Raw genomic sequence first — 17,533 nt, 5'->3', positions numbered from 1 at the left:
ATTGTTGAACTCGGACACAGTGATGAGCAGACCCTCTGCGTATCAAGTTGTCCTGACAAAGTTCCCACACAAGCACAACCTGAGCCTGACACACACCATGTTGGGCGAGGCCCCCACACTCGTTGCACCCACAAATTACAAAGAAGTGTGGAGCCCCGGCTCGCCCCCCCCCCCCCCCCCCCCCGAGCGCTGTGCAGGTTCACTTCTTCCAAACCACAACACTGACTGGTAGTCCTGTCACCTAGATTGCTGTGAACAGGGCTCTGTGGCTGTACAGTGACAGTTAGTCATTGATGCCTCCAGTGCACATCAGTCATCTTGAGAGTGGTTCCTCTGAAGTCGTCTGCTCACTCTACCACCGCAGTGGTAATGTAGGACGAGTCGTGCAACCCAGACTTTTATCACAGCGCAGTGCGTTTTGTTTAGTTGTGTCAACACTTTGATTCATTCAACAGTGCAACAATATGAAACCCCCTCGGCGTGCAGATCAAAGGTGCCGTGACGTGAGCCGAGCCGTTGATGAAATAAAAAGATTAAAACGTCCTCGTCGTCACACGAGGTGTTTGGATTCTGAAGGAAAAACTATTGTTTACTGCTCGTAGACGTGAGACCCACACAGTGGAGTGAGTCAGCGTGGCTGCTGGGTTCAGTGTCTGACTGTGGCTGTTCAACTGACACTGAGGGGAGTGTAGGTGCTGAAGAGTGTAGTGTGTGTATGGGCTTGGGAGGGGGGGTGGGGGGGGGGTGACAGTATTGATATTACTGGTAGGTGCAGCCCTATGTGCATCTCCTCACCATATAGCACAAGTTGACATTTAAATGCTAATGTCTGACTGTCCAGTGGTTTGAGCAGCACCCGGCGCTCAACTGCTCGCACAACACCGAGGTGTTCACAGCGTCTGCAAATGTCACACAAGCACAGAGCCGGAAGAGAGGGAGAGGTGCAAACAGCCGATCCAGTGGAACAGGGTGGAAAAGACAACAAGTGTCAGTGTTGCACTTCCCCCGATGCATCAACATGTCAAACCTGCGATTACAAGGAAGCCATCACAAGGAAAATTACAAGGAAAGCACCCTGTGGTTAACGCTTCATGCATCCCTGACATGAGGAAGACACCGTGCTACACATCTACACTCTCAGTTAGAGAAGTGGACCTTCCTGTATTAGAGGTTCCATTTGAACCTTCATGATTAAATATTGGGTTTGAATATGTGTTTGAGTGAGAAAGATGTAAATCGGAATGTTCCTTGAATCCTTCTATAAACAGCAAATGCTAAAAGGTCTTCAATGCCTGTACATGAAGTCTCCCGCTCTTCAGAACCACTCACAGCGTTTCTACAGAACAGTTTTGCCGTTTACTCATTCACACACATATTCATACACTTTATCTGTGTGCAGCACTTTTTGGATTTCACACAAGTTTGGGGAAATTAGGGTTTCAGTATCTTGCACGTCAGCACACAGAATGGGGAAGAATGGGATCGAACCGCCATCCTCTTGGTTAGTGGGCAACCCCCTCTACCTCTTGAGCGTCAGCCTGTTAAACCTCTGTAAAACCTTGTTAGCACCCTGGCTCATTGAACTGCACAGGCAACGTACAAAGGAGTGCAACATACCATGTAAGTTGAACGTTAATTCTTTTATGTAATATTTAATTAACAAAATGAATATTTTCAACCTCAAGAACTAAATTAGCCCAAAATTCCAAGGTCGTAATGGATAAGAAAACAGTTTTCTTCACGGAGGTTGTTGTTGTTCTCCAACCTGTCACACCAACATGACCAAACCATCATTAGATGTATAATTCACTGCGTGGATGCAATGTAGACAACATATGATATATATTCCATCCTTGTTATCATATAAGGTGCCATTTAGTAAGGTTACCCAAAAAGGTTAGGTCTTCATAATGTGATGTACCTTTTTATCCTCCTTCTTAATAATGATACAATAAATTCCACAGTATAATTTATTTACTTGCGAGAGGTGATGTTAGAACCTTAAAGAAGTGGGATTAGATTCCTTCAAATTTACACTATCGCCAGTATATATGAATATATATACTCACTGTAAAGAGGAAATTCACATAATGCTGTAGACCTTGTTCATAATTCAGACAACTTGGACGAGCTTTGTCAATATTAAATCCCTTTCCGATGATGCAACACTAACTAATGGTCTGATTAAAGAGCATAGTGTTCAGTAGAATAGATAAAACCTCAAACTTATCAGGACTGTTGCTGGTAATGAATTTCTATCTTGATCTATACAGTACTTTTATTTTTAATATTACCCATACGGCTACTTTGGAGAAAAAAAGACTTCTCTTCAGTAATATTTATAAGATAAGATAAGACAAAACTACAAAACTACTAATGCCTTAAACCTCTTGGGTATATTTCAGTACTATATTGTATATTTTTTTTGTTGTTCTATCTTGATAAGTAACTTTATTGAGACATTTCAGAATCACAAAGTTTTGTTTTGCACCAATTATTTTTGATCTACTTCCTGTCTCCATAACTGCAACTGTAAAATTGGCATTCAATGTCAAAGCTATGCTGATGACACTCAACTTCATATGTGATTTACCTGAATAATTACCCATTATTTTTGTCAATTATTAAAGACACATATTTATTTACATCACAATCATATTTTCAATCAAACTAAACCCGGCAATTGACAGCAAACTTTTTTAAACTATCCAAACAATATCAGTTTATAGAAAAGGTTCATGATGTTCTCTCTTCCTTCTGCTGATCTCAGTTCACACCAGATGTGACTGGTGTGACTGGGAATTTGCCAAGTGATATTAACATGAGTTAACGCTCTCTCCCATTTATCAGACTTCATTGCATCAGAAATATACCATCTTTTTTCCAACTGCGATGTTCAAACTCCACACCAGTCTGTTCAACAGGAAACTAACAGGAAAACTTTTTGCTAACTCTGGTATTAGTTAGCAAAAGTTCAGTAGTTCAGTTTCATTTTGTATTAAACATTTTCTTCTGTTAATTATTTTCTTTGTACAGCGTAAACTTCACGCTTGTACAAAAACCACAGATTCTAAACTGACACCACGGACTGTAAACTGGGGGGGTGGGGGGTGGTGGCTCAGGAGGCCCAGTCTCCCCCAGTCCGTGTGCCGAAGTGTTCTTGGGCAAGATACTGAACCCGAAAGTGCTGCACAAAGATGCACTGTATGAATGTGTGGGTAAATGGGTGAATGGTAATAAACTGTACTGTAAAGCACTTAGAGTGGTTATCAAGACTATACAAATACAAACCATTTATCATTTACACATCCCACAGACATGGAGCAACAATAAGTTGTCATGTTTCTGAGCAGCGGAGGAATCCAGTCTCCTTTCTGATCTATTCTTGTTCTCCACCAACTCCTGAGCAAATAACAGGGTTTTAGCTGTTAAATATCTCAATTCAAACACCAGCTATTTGAAATGTTTGGCTGTGCAACGGAAACACCGACCTGTAAGGGCTCCATTATACAAATGAAGTTTACAAATCACATTAACAATATGATCAACATCGACACATTTGCACGTTTCCAAAAGTATTTCCACATGCATATTTGTTATAACTTATATTACAATCTGTAAAAAAGTTGGTTGGTGGTTTTCGGTACTGATCTCTTTAAGTTAGTTCAATTGAAATGGTAATTTCACGGGTTGCAATTTTTTGAATTTATAATTTATAATTGTTCTCAAGTCAGATTGTATTCAAAGTCTTCTAACCTGAAGTCTCGTCAGCCCTTTTTATTCACATCTGTATCTGACATCGTTTGAGACCTGAGAAGATATTTTCTATTTCGAGGGATGCAGGTTTCAGTGAGGCCTCGCGCTGCGTTCAGGTGCCACTGGGCTATTGTTTGTATGTTTCCTGTTACAGATCAGTGTCTTTGAAGTGGTTTATGTTTGCGCACAAATCAACTTATTAATGCAGTGACCACGAGGGAGGCTTGAGGGCAGGAAATCATGTACAGCCTCCACAGGCTCACAGCATCTACAGGGCGAGCACGCAAATATCCCTCAAACCACTGTCCCCATTTCTCCTCCTCTTTCACAATCACACACACACACACACACACACACACACACACACACACACACACACACACACACACACACACACACACACACACACACAAAACACACACACACACAAAGGTCAACCTTTTATCATCTTCAGAAGAGACACTGCTTTAAAAAAATGTCCTCTTAACTTTGTGTTTCGCGTACACTTTCGATTCACTATACAAATTAAAACCTAAAGAATATTAAATACAAAAACTGGCTCCATGATTTTAGCAAAACTTAACAAAATCAAACAAAGAGGTCGTATATTTAGGAAAAGGTTAAAGCACCAATCCATTAAGCAGAGTAATCGATGAGCCAATGAGGGAGAGAGGAGTTGAAGAGGAGGGACTGTACAGACTGAAGAGGAAACCACCTTGTCCCACAGCAAAGCCTGTACCCAGAGACTCATGTCTCTTTAGAAGTCATTCCACAGTCATGATGTGAGGTGGTTTGTCATTCTCCAGGGAGAAACAGTCACTCAACACCGGGTAAGTTTCTCAACCACAAACTCTGCTGCTTCTTAATTTTCTTGAGAGTGAAAACAACAAGCAGACGCACTTTAACTTTGCTCATCTTCCGTCTCTTACTTTGTGTTTTCTGTGATTTTTCTCTCAACACAAACTAATGTGCTGTAATTGATCTCATGTTGGCCCGTGGAGACTTCTTAGATCTCTAAACTCCAGTCTTTAACTTGAGAGCTGTGGCAAAGATAAGTTCATGTCCTGTCAAAGGATGTGTAAGTCTGTCATACGCATGCACGGTTTTTCCCCCTGTGTGTGATAGCAGCGAGCCTGCAGGGAGCTCAGAGACCTGCTAAACTATGACACAATTCTGCAAGAGCGCGCAGTCGACTTGAGCAGCATCGGTGGAGAATCGATTGTTGCACAATTTATTTTACAGACCAAATGTATTCTGGAGATGAAAAGATTTAGACGGGGACTAAAATGCACACAAACACACAACGGAAGAATTGATTCAAGGGCCAACAGGGTCAGGAGAGCGCTGCTGAATTCGTATTGAATTTGAAATTGGACAGTGTGTATGTGTCAGGTGCATCACATCAATATGAATGAGGAGACAACTAGAATCTAATGAACAGCTACAATTAAAGTTTCTGACTTGACGCACTGAAGCACAGCCGCACTTTTCAACTGTCTGTCAATTAAAAGAGATCATCCCTGTGGAATTTCTGTAGGTTTGTACCTTACATCATTACATAAAACACGACACTACTTTAAATGTGTCGGCAAAATCTCATTGTGCAGTAATTAATGTCGTTAAACAAAGTTGATTTAAACGTCTTTATCACAAAATGCATTGTAAAACGTCACATGGATGCACCAGCTGCATTGGAATTGTCACAGTGCGGCTGCTACGAGTACTAATACGCTATTATATAATATTATTATTATTATTATTATTATTATTATTATTATTATATGATAATAATAATAATATATTATATTATTCGCAGTAGTAGTAGTAGTAGTAACTGCAGTAGAAGCTATAGTAATATATGAAAATAAAATCATGCACTAAAATGACCACTTTAAGTCGAAATAGAAATGTAGAATAATAATAATATAACAATAGTTATAATAAAAGTTTCAGTTATATTGTGTATTTTTCATCGATAACATAACAATTTTGAATCAGGCAGTCCAGAGCTTCTGAATGCCGTTTTCACTTTGCGACGCATGCTAAATTTTCATAGGAATTAAAATTAGCATAAATACCATATGAATTCCATTCCATTGAGAAGAGATTTTCTACTTCATTCAGGAGCTGCCCACATCTATACGCAACCAAATACATACAATTAACATCAGCGACAAACATATTACAAAAACCTGCAATTAAATTAAACATATGTATTTTGTTTTTATATAATTACATTAGTTTATAAATAATCTTGAATAAATGGTCTTTTTTTATAACTTAAATAAATGAATTTGTTTAACAACAAAAGTTCATTTGAGACTTCAGACTAAATGAGAACTCCTCAGGCGTCCGTTACCTTGAAGCTACAACTACATTGTTTTCATAGATGTGAAACCTTTCGGTAAAATGCTTACAAATTTACATATTCCACCTCTGCACACGCTTGTCTTTGTGATGTTTGTGGTGCCCAAATACAGCGGCACTGTAGTTGATGTTTAACCTTTACTCATGTTTACTCGTGTGTACAGTCATTAGTCATGGTTTCATGTACTGTTAGGGCTTTGTGGCTTTTAAAGTGTGTATGTGAGCGACGAATATCAAAAAGTACATTTCCACCCGTCGACCAGACACGACATCAGACAAAACTGCTACTGAGGGATATTCTACTGAGGGATTGATGATCTAATAAAAAGGATATTGTTTGATTTTCTACTGTTTGTGAAGATTTACCTTTACTTTAGGGGTTGTTATTTCTGCTTTAAAATAAAAAATCTCTTGTGTTTTTGCAAAGTAGCTGAAATACGCTCTGCCCCCCCCAAGAAAAGAAAAACAGAGAAACATTTCATCAGTTCATCTGCAGCCAATTCCTGCTGCTGATTTGAAAAGGGATTTTCACACTGGGTCGGGGTTAGTACATCTAGCACATCTACAGATGTCACATTCCTGGTAACAGGCAGGCAAATACTGATAATCTAACTATTGTAACCACAGCGTGGGCATAATCTAATGTTATCTTGCTCTGGATTTTTTTTTCTCTCCACCAGTATCTCTACAAACTTCAGAAATGTTCCGAATCAACAACACCCAATATTTCCACTTCCTGCAGCAGGCGGACGCCTTGCGTCGCTCAGGGTCACTCTGCGATGCCATCATCTCGGTGAAGAGTCACACGTTCAGGGCTCATCGCCTGGTGCTGGCCTGTGCGAGCAGGAGACTGGCGCAGCAGCTGGCCCAGGCTGACACGGACAGCCCGGCCCACTGTACGCTGGAGTATTTCTCCCCACGCACGTTCCAGCAGGTCCTGGACTTCACCTACACCCAGGCTGTAGAGGTGTCCGTGGAAGACCTGTACCTGCTGCTGAGGGCCGCCCAGCTGCTGGAGATGCGGCCGCTGGAGGACCAGTGCCGGAAACAGTTGGACACCCTCGACCACAGAGCCAGGAGAGAGGAGGAGAGAGGAGAGACCAAAGATGTCAAGGAAGAAACAGAAAGTGCAACGGACGCGGCTGTCAAGAGAAAAGGAAGTCCGGTTCAAGAGGAGAAACTCCCAGAGTCTCCCTCAACAGCGGAGAAAACAAGCAACAGCATTGTCACAGAGAATCATTCACCCCCTGAAGCTGCTGAGAACCCCAGCAGATCCCCATCCTCAAGAAAGAGGCCGAGACTGTCCCCTCTGTCACCAGCACCCCACAACAGTGTTATCACCAGCTCCCCCTCCTCCTCCTCCTCCTCCTCCTCCTCCCCCTCCTCCTCCTCCTCCTCCTCCTCTCCCTGGGCCTTCCCTGCAAACATGTGGAACTCTGTGAGCACCCTGAGGAAGATAGCAGAGAACTACTCAAACTTCTTTGGTGTACAGTTCCCTCATCATTCTCCAGTAGCATACCCATTCTCCCTCTCTGCTCCCCACATGTTCCCCCTGCTGAGCCCCCACTTTCAAAGCCGAGTCCATCACTCTGTGATGGGCCACTCCGGCCTTTATCCCCACTGTGCACAGAACCTCTACACTGGCTCCACAGGGATGGGCAGCATCATCAAGCAAGGCCTGCTGAAAGCAAAGAAATCCAGCCAGAGAGCGTTTCACGGGGCCGGGCAGAGCGTCGAGCCGAGGTGAGTGAGCACTGGGACACACCATTTGGGAAAGTCCAGTTTCTTTATTCTCAATCAGTGTCTCCTTATTTTCCCTCTCACACTCATTTAGAATCCCCCAGTTTGCTCAGTTGTTCCCTTGCGAGCGCTGCAGCACCTGACTCACTGCTGTCTGGGTCTAGATGTGTCTGATCGAGCCTCCTGCACTTTCCAGCTGCGGCAGTTTCACCTGTTAACCCTTCACTGTCGGCCCCAAGTCAGTCAGACTCCTCCGAACGATCAACCGTAGTCCTGGTCTTCAGACCAAGATATCGGATGAATTCAATAATTAGAATAAAATAGAATAAATTAATAATTTCTAATCATCTTAATTCAAGTCACTGCATTTATTTATATTTATGTATCTTTTACACATCACACTTTTCGTGTCGCTAGTGTTAAGAACCAATTTGACTCTGTTTTGGTTGATTTAACTCTTTTCAAGTCAATGCACTGTATATTGTGCAGTGTTCCACACAGTGTAACTGAACAGTGACACGGGGAGCCCCCTAAATTTCTCCCCTCCTTTGCAGAATTCAAGATTTTCCACCCACTAACATAAAGTTCAGTGTTTGGCCACAAATGAACCGCAAGAAGTTGCCATCTATGGTTGTTTGTGGAAATAAAAAATAGCTATTCATCAGCGTCACTTCATTATACCACTCCTTCTAGAGTAGTGTTAACTTGGTTTTTACTTCAAATATGCTAGTTGGATCAAATCTGCTATAACACATAATGTAAGATTCATGCGGACCAACATATTTACTCTGTAATACTTTTACTTGCTGTATATCTAAAGTACCTATTTCTCACACAAATAAGAGTTTCTTTTATATGGTAACAGGTGAGATTTGTGCAGATTTGTTTGACGGTTGCAGCAGAACACCATTTCTCTTCCACAGTTTCCCTCAAGTGCCCAAAGACAGAGCGGAGAGAGCAACCGACTGCAAGGAGTGCAAGACACGTGACCCTGGTGATCCAGCGCAGCAGGAGTCAGCCTCCTCGACAACAGGTATTGATATGATCGTAAAAACCAACAGATTTGATATATACATTAAGATCGAGGCTGTAATGAGGGTGGCTCTGCATAGAAGTGATCGATTTAACAAGTCAGTACAAGACGCTTCTTGTCCTGACCCCTAACTCCTCAAGATACTCAGCTACGCAATGGAAAGTGATGAAGAGAGTTGTGGTTTTGAGAGCATGGTGCAGAAGGAGCAGTAGTGTGGTTACTAGATACAGCGACATACATACAGTACAGTATGTACTACATCGCAGCAGCGGTTTGGCTACTAGAAGAAAAAAAAAACTCATCTTATCATAAATTCTTATATAGAATTTCAGGCAGTCCAATGAAATAAAATAGTCTGTTGTGGATGTGTGTGGGATCCTTTTTGTAATGTGTAATCTGACAGATGTTTTATCTGACTCTCTTCAATGGAACATTGTGTTCATACGTCAAGAGATTACATTGACTCTGCTTTAAAGGCAATGTGGTAAATTAAACTCCAATACAGGATCTGAGACATAATTATATCAAATGAGAAATTTGAAATCACATCAGTGCATGTTAACAAGGGCATTGGAAGTTAAAGTGATGTTTAAATAAGATGTTTGTTCTTATACAGTGAGAAATATTAGACAGTGGTGGGTGTTCAATAGTTGTGGTTTATTCTGTCATTTTCCGCTGCTACAGTACACCGGCTTCTTCTTTCGGCATCCTGTCTATACGACGGGGGCCCAGGCTTTTTACTTGAAACCTTGAAAAATATATATAAGGTACCGAAAGAGTCTGAAGTCACTACCTCAACCTCAAAGTCACACCTTTGTATTTTTAAACAATCGCTAACATACGTGGCTGCAGACGACGTGCATGCTGACTGACAGGAAAGTAACTTCATACAGACTGAATTCATTGTCTTGCAACAGGATGTAGACCTAAAATAGACGTGCATCTGAAGAGTGTGCATCTGTTCAAAATGTTGTACATCTCACTGACAAATTACTCTGAAGCTCATGCAGTAAACTTTAGTTAAGTGGCCACTGTCGACTTTAGCTGGTCTGAAAACTGCAAATGGTTTAATAACTAATGTTGTTCCATTGTTGATCCATCTGCTGATTATTTTCTCAAGAAATTGATTGTTTCCACTGGTTTGAAGAAACCAAAGTGACTAAATGAAATGTCTTGTTTTATTATAACCGACAGTCCCAACCTCTGTGGGATTTAGTTTATAAACCGACAGGCTGGAAAGCATCACATTTAAAAAATGGAGATCGGGACTTTGACTATTGACTATCAAATTATTTTCAATTGACTCATTAATCGGTCTCAACATTGAGGCTTTGAGGTACTTAAGTACATTTTTCATGTATCTGTACTTTATTTACTTTCAGGTACTTCCAACAGCAGATATCTGCACCTTCTACCCCATTACTTTTACAGTTACATGTTCAAGATTGTTAAAAGTAATCAATACCGAAAGAGGGACAGGCCAATGATCCAATCAGAGCGGTCAGGTTACATTAAACCCCGCCTCCTGCATCAGAATCACTAAAGATTCACCTGAACTGGATTCAGAGGGGGGCACCACTGAGACTCAGCTATAATAAAGTAGTACTGACGTTGCGGAATAGGCTAGACTCAAAAAGTACTTTTATTTAAAATACTTAAAACTTTTTTAAAGAAAAGGCTCACCTTGCCTTTTAAAGTGAAAATCCAACGAGGACTCAAGTACAGAACAACTGTGATGGTGCTTTTCAGTCAGGACACTGTGTTGACCACAACATTCACACCTTCAATTGTTTCCCCCCTTTGCACAGGTGAGGCCTGTGCAGGGTGTCAGCTCTGTGGAAGAGGAGATGTTGTGCAACGCGAGCCTCCGTCCAATCAGCTAGAGCGACAATCAACCAGTGGAGAAAAACCCTACCAGTGCAAACACTGCCCCAAAAAGTTCAGTCTGAAACATCAACTGGACACACACCACCGAGTTCACACCGGTAAACACTACCTTTTCTTTTTTTTTACTTTCATTGTCTGTTCAAGTCACTAGAATAAAACACTATGATTTCATACAATGATGGCTGGTAATCTTTGTTCTATGTTGTGGAACACTAGAGTTAAACCTCACAAGCAAACCGTAAGGGAATTTCAAAATGTAATATATGTATGTAGTTTGGTCAAAAATCCAGTGAAATCGAAGTCAAATGGGCCAAAACAATTAGTGCACTGGGACTTTAAACAGCCACTCATGTTGAAATGCTGAAAAGTGAATGTAATAGATTAGGTCTGTCACCCATTAAGTCAATGAGTCTATAAAGCCAGACAGGGCACAGACAGGTTAGTTGTTAACATGGACGCACAAATGAAAGCAGAGTCATTTAAAACAAAAAAAACGAAAGTTGAAACTTGCAGACTTGAAAGTGACTCTAGACGGAAGCCTGTATTTTACCAACTTTTTTACCATACAACAGTAATATCAAACTATTATTATATATGCATATATACATATGTGTGTGTACATATGTAGATACATATATAATTAAAATAATAATAATAATAATCGTATATATAGTATTTCAATTCTGCATTACATAAATAACACATTGTTGTATGTATGATGAATTAATTATTATACAATCAACTTTATTATAAGTTAATACTAGACAGCTTATAATTAGAGCTGTGAAAAATAACGCGTTAACGCGTTATGATTAAATTACAGGATTAATTCGTTTTTTTTTTTAACGCATTTAACGCATGCGCAGAAGGACCTTCCAATTCCGCCGCCTCTGCACTAGTCGCCGCTCTAATGCAGTCAGACGGCAGCTGCCATTCAAACAAACAAACAACATGGATAATTCTGATGAACCTGAGGACCTTCTGGACGGGAAGATCGTGTTCCAAAAAAACAAAGATCGAACATTCAGTAAAACCAAGGTGATATGCACACTCTGCGAGAAGTTATCGTTTCGACGTAGCAATACCCGCCTAACCACCGCAACGCGAAGCATGTGTTGGTCGGCGAGGGGCGTTCAAGTGGAATGCGCCAAACCAGACTCACTCGCCGGACACATTGTGCAAAAGAAGCGGTCAGCTTTACTGTCAGAGAATTTGAACAAGTTAGTTTGCCTCACCAACTGGCTAAAGACCGAGTAGCTAAGAGGGCCTTTAGAGGCATTAGATTGTATCATGGTGTGGTTAATGGTTGTGTGACAAAAAATATAAAAAATGTCAACCATCCTATGGCTAAGAAGCTCAAATAATTTCTGTTTAATTTTTAAAAAAAAGTTTTATTCAACCACACAATGGCTAAGGAACCCGAATTCTGTTTAGGATGAAGATTATATTAATGTTCCATATGGAAAAGCAATGATAACTGCTGAAGAACTGCTGAGTTGCAGCACAAAAGAAAAATTAAATGTCATAAATCTTGTTTTCACAAAAATATTCCGAAAAAATCGGTAATGTGATTAATCCATAGAAACCTGTGATTAATTTGATTAAAAATTTTAATCATTTCACAGCCCTACTTATAATATAACAAATTTAGTATGAATATAATCATTATAATAAACTAGTAACCAGAAAACTACAGTAACTTACTACTATTACATTAGAATTAAATGTATTTGTTAAATTCACTTCAGAATGATATGTCCATCAATTTACTTTTTATTAAATTAGTATGTAATCATAGAGGAGATCTGGATGAAGTCCATCCATTTAATATGACAGACTATTGATCTTTCTTCTTGTGGGCCTGTGTTCTCTCTTCTCTCTGCCTCCAGGGGAGAAGCCCTTCGAATGTCGTCTTTGTGGTCAGCGCTCACGAGACTACTCAGCCATGATCAAGCACCTGAGAACTCACGGCGGGGCTGCGCCCTACCAGTGCACGGTGTGCTTCGAGTTCTGCAGCAGCCTGGTCGCCATGCACAGACATGTCAAGAGCCACACAGTGCAAGACTTCCCCCCTGACTGGAACATCAACAGCACTTACCTGTACACCTCCCACATCTGAGCCACGCCCCACAGACACCTCCATCTGCACAAAGTTCTCATAAAGTGTGGCCTTAGTTTGTGGCTCTCGTGTAGCATCAATATATTCGAGTCACAGAGATAAGAATCTGTTTAACTGGATCAACTCATGATGTTGTGTGAGAATGTCCTTTAACACCACTGACCACAGTTCTGAGGTCATAATGCACGAGGGCCACAAACCAGGGCTTTACTGTAGCAATAACTTCTCCACGCACGTTCCAACAGGAGCACACAGAGTTTACTATTTCACTTTAGGTCATGTTTGTGCATTAAAGCCACATAAACAGCTCGTATTCATCCAATGTCAGGGACGTCTTCCCTTTACTTTCACAATCACTGGACCAGTTGTGTTAGCTAGATAAGTTAGATCCAGGTTGATAGCGCCCTCATGAGGGGAACAACTGTAACAACCTTTTTTAAGGTTCTGTAAGATTGCTCTATAGCTGCATGTCAAAAAGGGACCAGTGGCTGAGATGTCCATTTGCAGCAGGAAAATAAAAACAGATTTCTTATTAATTTCAGGGCATTTCATGCAAGATTCACCTATTTTCTTACCTAATGTGATATTAACATTATCTCATTCTATGTATTTAGTCCATCCTTAAATAAATAAATATAAATTTATTCTAGCCCTTTGAGTGATGAGTGCCGAGAACACGGCTGTGAGCCTCGACACTGTTTGTGTTACCAAAGTAAGTCAAATTCCACACAATGATTTGCGAGGTCGTTCGAATGGGGCGAGATTAAATAAATGAGCTTCTTTAGTGACTAGTTCAGTTTTAAATTTTTCTCTGGATGATCATTCACTGCCTTCATTTATCCTCACACACATGGATATACAGTGGTGTGTGTCTCAAAAGTAAAGTGTGTTACTCTAACTGTCATACCTCTGTAGTCCACTGAAGAGTATTTGCTGGTTTCATGTGTGTGAGATAGAAGATAAATATGTTAATGTGTCAACATCTTTTATTTATAGGTTTAAATTAATTCAAATGAAAAATAAACAATGATTTTTGTTTGATCAGACACGTGTTGTTCAATGTTCAAAGAAGAGCTGGAGGAGAAGAGGACATCATTCCTTTTCTCTCTGCATCAATATAAGATGTTCCAGCCTCACACATCATACCTGTGCATACAATAATGAGCTGGACGTGAATATTTGTGTTGAATCAGTCTAAGATCTTGAACGGTCCACCCTCTTTAAACTGAGTTACACATTACTGGCCACATGATGTCGCTATCTTTCAAGTCTTCACACTGTAAACAGTCAGGATTTCAGCTTTAGAGGGTTGAAAACAAAGGTTGGAATACAAGGTGCCTAACAATACATTTAATTAACAAGAATAGAATAAATAAAAACAATATAGCAATGAAATGAGGAATAACATCAAATAAAGCAGGAGGATTTGGGTGCCCTCTGCTTCAGTTTCACATGTCTGAAACTGAAGCTGCTCATCTGTCCAAATGGTGTCCTTTAAATAGGTTCCGGGAAGTCAAGGAACCTGTTGCAGTTCTCTTTATTTCTATTTTCCCGGGCATTTCAGTACACTCATACTAAGACTCACAGCGGGTAAAAAAGGTATTGAATACGTCATCATTTTTCTCAGTAAAAATATTTCTAAAGGTGCAAGACCTTCGCAAACCTTATTGTTGCAAAAAATACTGACGGCTTTGGTTACAGAAGGATTTCCAAACCTCTGAATGTTTCAGTGAGCACCAGGGCCGGGTCTAGGCAGGGGCAAGAGGGGGCCTGGCCCCCTCAAATAAATGTTGTGCCCCCTCAAACTAAATAGGGTTAGGGTTAGGGTTAGGCACAATGCCCCCTCAAGATTTGTGGCTGCCCCCTCATACATGCCTGTCTAGACCCGGCCCTGGTGAGCACTGTGGGTCCATAATCCGGAAGTGGAAAGAACATCATTTCCCAGTGAAGTGAAATGAAGTTAGAAGAGTTGTCCAAGAGCCAAGGACCACTTGTGAAGAGCTTCAGAAAGAACTGGAATTTGTAGGTACAAAGAAAACATCAAGTAATGCACTCAGCCGTCGTAGCCTATTTGCTCGCTCGCCACGCAAGAGTCGATTGCTGAATAAAACGCATGTTGAAGTTCGTTCAAAGTTTGCTGCACAACATAGATGAGCCAGTGAAATACTGGGAGAATATAGACTGGTCAGATGAGACCAAAATTGAACTCTTTGGATCCCATAATACACACCATGTTTGGAGGTCAAAGGGCACTGCACACATCACCCCCAAAAACACCACACCAACAGTGAAGTGTGGAGGTGGGACCATCATGGTGTGTGGGGCGGTTTTTCAGCACACGGCACTGGCAAACTTCATGAAATTGAAGGAGCAACACGTTTTCCCTGTGTCATTCCATTTTATGACACATAACTTAATTTCTGAACTTATTTTGTTATTTATTTATATATTTTGTTTGTTATTTCCTTGGTTTTCTTTGTATGTATGGATTACTTGGGATGTTACCGACATCTGGTGAGAATTTAAGGTCAGTAGCTCCTTTAGGAATATATTTACTGAGAAAAATGGTGACGTGTTTAATACTTATTTTACCCGCTGTACATACTGGCTGAAGTTGGAGCTTGATTCAGCCACTGTTGGAGGTTTGTGGTTGAAGGGAGGATGTGCTTCACCTCCCACCAGGTCCTTCCAACTAATCTTCCGTTTGTCTATGCTGTGAAAATGTCCTTCTGCAGCATCATTGTCTTGTGTGAACCACGTAACTCTACAAAGAGAGATACTGAGCGTTGCCAGCTCGTGATACGTTGATCCCAGGATTCATTTTAAAGAGTCTATTGTAGAGCAGGAGGAATTGATCAACCTATAAAGGAGCTGCTGCTTTACTTTGTTTTTGCTGCTCTTCAGGAAGTATGAGCATGTAAATACACTGAACAAAGGAACAGTGTGTACACTAAATACCTGCTAAACATGTGGTTTTTTGAATTGTCATTGTAAGCATGTGAGCGTGCTGATGTTAGAACAGACGTCAGAGCGTGCGTCTTGTTGACCTTTTGGAAAGTCCCATGAGGAATCTGTTTCCAGACTTCATGAGTCAGGCTCTAACTCCTCATCAAGACTGAAGTGATCAATTCCTAATGAGGACAATCTGTGGATTGCCTGAAAAAACTACAAACTTATAACAAAGAGGCAGGTAGATCTGGAGTCAGCCGGAGCACTGGCACCCCCTACTACTGTAACAGGCAACTGACGTCTGCATCTGTTCGTTTTAATAATGTCACAACTGTATGGTCAGGAGATGGCTAGACTAGACTTGCTTGTGATTGCTGAAAAAGTTCAACCTCTTATCGAGATAGAAACCACTACCTGGAACAAGTGACGCACAGTACCTCATGAGGCCAAAGAGGAAACCACAACCTGTCAGCAGCTTAAATAACTTAAAGGCACAGACTCTGTTCAACTCTCACCTACAGTGCCTTGCATAAGTATTCACCCCCCTTGGACTTTTTCCCATTATGTACTGTTACTAACTGGAATTCAAATAGACTTAAATAAACTTTTTCCCGTTTGATCAACAAAACATGCATAGTACTTTGGAGGTGCAAAATAAATTTTATTGTGACACAAACAATAATGAGAACAAAAAAGTTGACATCTGTTGGGTGCATAAGTATTCACCCCCCTGTGTCAATACTTGGTAGAACCCCCTTTCGCTGCAATTACAGCTGCAAGTATTTTGGGGTATGTCTCTACCAGCTTTGCACATCTAGAGATGGAAAGGTTTGTCCATTCTTCTTGGCAAAAAAGATGAAGCTCAGTCAGATTGGATGGAGACCGTCTGTGAACCGCAATCTTCAAGTCTTGCCATAGATTCTCTATTGGATTGAGGTCTGGGCTTTGACTGGGCCATTTTAAGACATTAACATTCTTTAATCCAAACCATTCCTTTGTAGCTCTGGCTGTATGTTTAGGGTCATTGTCCTGCTGGAAGATGAACCTCCGCCCCAGTCTCAAGTCTTTTGCAGACTGCATCAGATTTTCTTCAAGGATTTCCCTGTATTTGGCTCCATCCATCTTTCCCTCTATTCTGACCAGTTTCCCTGTACCTGCTGAAGAGAAGCATCCCCACAGCATGATGCTACCACCACCATGTTTCACTGTTGGGATGGTGTGCTCAGGGTGATGGGCAGTGTTGGGTTTTCGCCACACATAGCGTTTTGCATTGAGGCCAAAAAGTTCAATTTTGGTCTCATCTGACCAGAGCACCTTCTTCCACATGTTTGCTGTGTCTCCCACACGGCTTCTGGCAAACTCCAAACGGGATATTTTATGGATCCCTTTCAACAATGGCTTTCTTCTTGCCACTCTTCCATAAAGGCCAGATTGGTGGAGTAGACGACTAATAGTTGTACTGTGGACAGATTCTCCCACCTCAGCTGTGGATCTCTGCAACTCCTCCAGAGTAACCATGGGCCTCCTGGTTGCTTCTCTGATTAATTTTCTCCTTGTCCAACTCTTCAGTTTGGGTGGACGGCCTCCTCTTGGTAGGTTTGCGGTTGTGCCATATTCTTTCCATTTTCTTATGATGGATTTTATGGTGCTCAGAGAGATGTTCAAAGCTCTGGATATTTTTT

At 41.1% G+C, this 17,533-nt stretch overlaps 1 protein-coding gene across 4 annotated transcripts; it reads left to right on the top strand.

Annotated features, from left to right (window-relative positions):
• The first annotated feature begins 4,460 nt into the window (after window positions 1-4,460).
• Window positions 4,461-13,946, top strand: zbtb32 (zinc finger and BTB domain containing 32). 4 transcript variants are annotated; one of them, XM_053433431.1, is made up of 6 exons: window positions 4,497-4,586; window positions 6,554-6,666; window positions 6,804-7,866; window positions 8,787-8,896; window positions 10,705-10,881; window positions 12,673-13,946. In XM_053433431.1, exons 3-6 carry the CDS (start codon window positions 6,824-6,826, stop codon window positions 12,900-12,902), a joined length of 1,560 nt encoding a protein of 519 aa, XP_053289406.1. In that variant the 5' UTR covers window positions 4,497-4,586; window positions 6,554-6,666; window positions 6,804-6,823; the 3' UTR covers window positions 12,903-13,946. The 4 variants fall into 4 exon arrangements, with proteins under 4 accessions (XP_053289404.1, XP_053289407.1, XP_053289406.1 ...); XM_053433430.1 differs by having other exon boundaries at window positions 6,551-6,666; XM_053433429.1 differs by lacking the exon at window positions 6,554-6,666 and having other exon boundaries at window positions 4,461-4,586.
• Window positions 13,947-17,533: the final 3,587 nt, after the last annotated feature.

This window comes from Pleuronectes platessa, chromosome 10 (genome assembly GCF_947347685.1).
Source record: "Pleuronectes platessa chromosome 10, fPlePla1.1, whole genome shotgun sequence".
Classification (NCBI taxonomy): domain Eukaryota; kingdom Metazoa; phylum Chordata; class Actinopteri; order Pleuronectiformes; family Pleuronectidae; genus Pleuronectes; species Pleuronectes platessa.
Note: the sequence above shows the minus strand (reverse complement) of the source record. Positions and strands in the feature narration are given on the sequence as shown.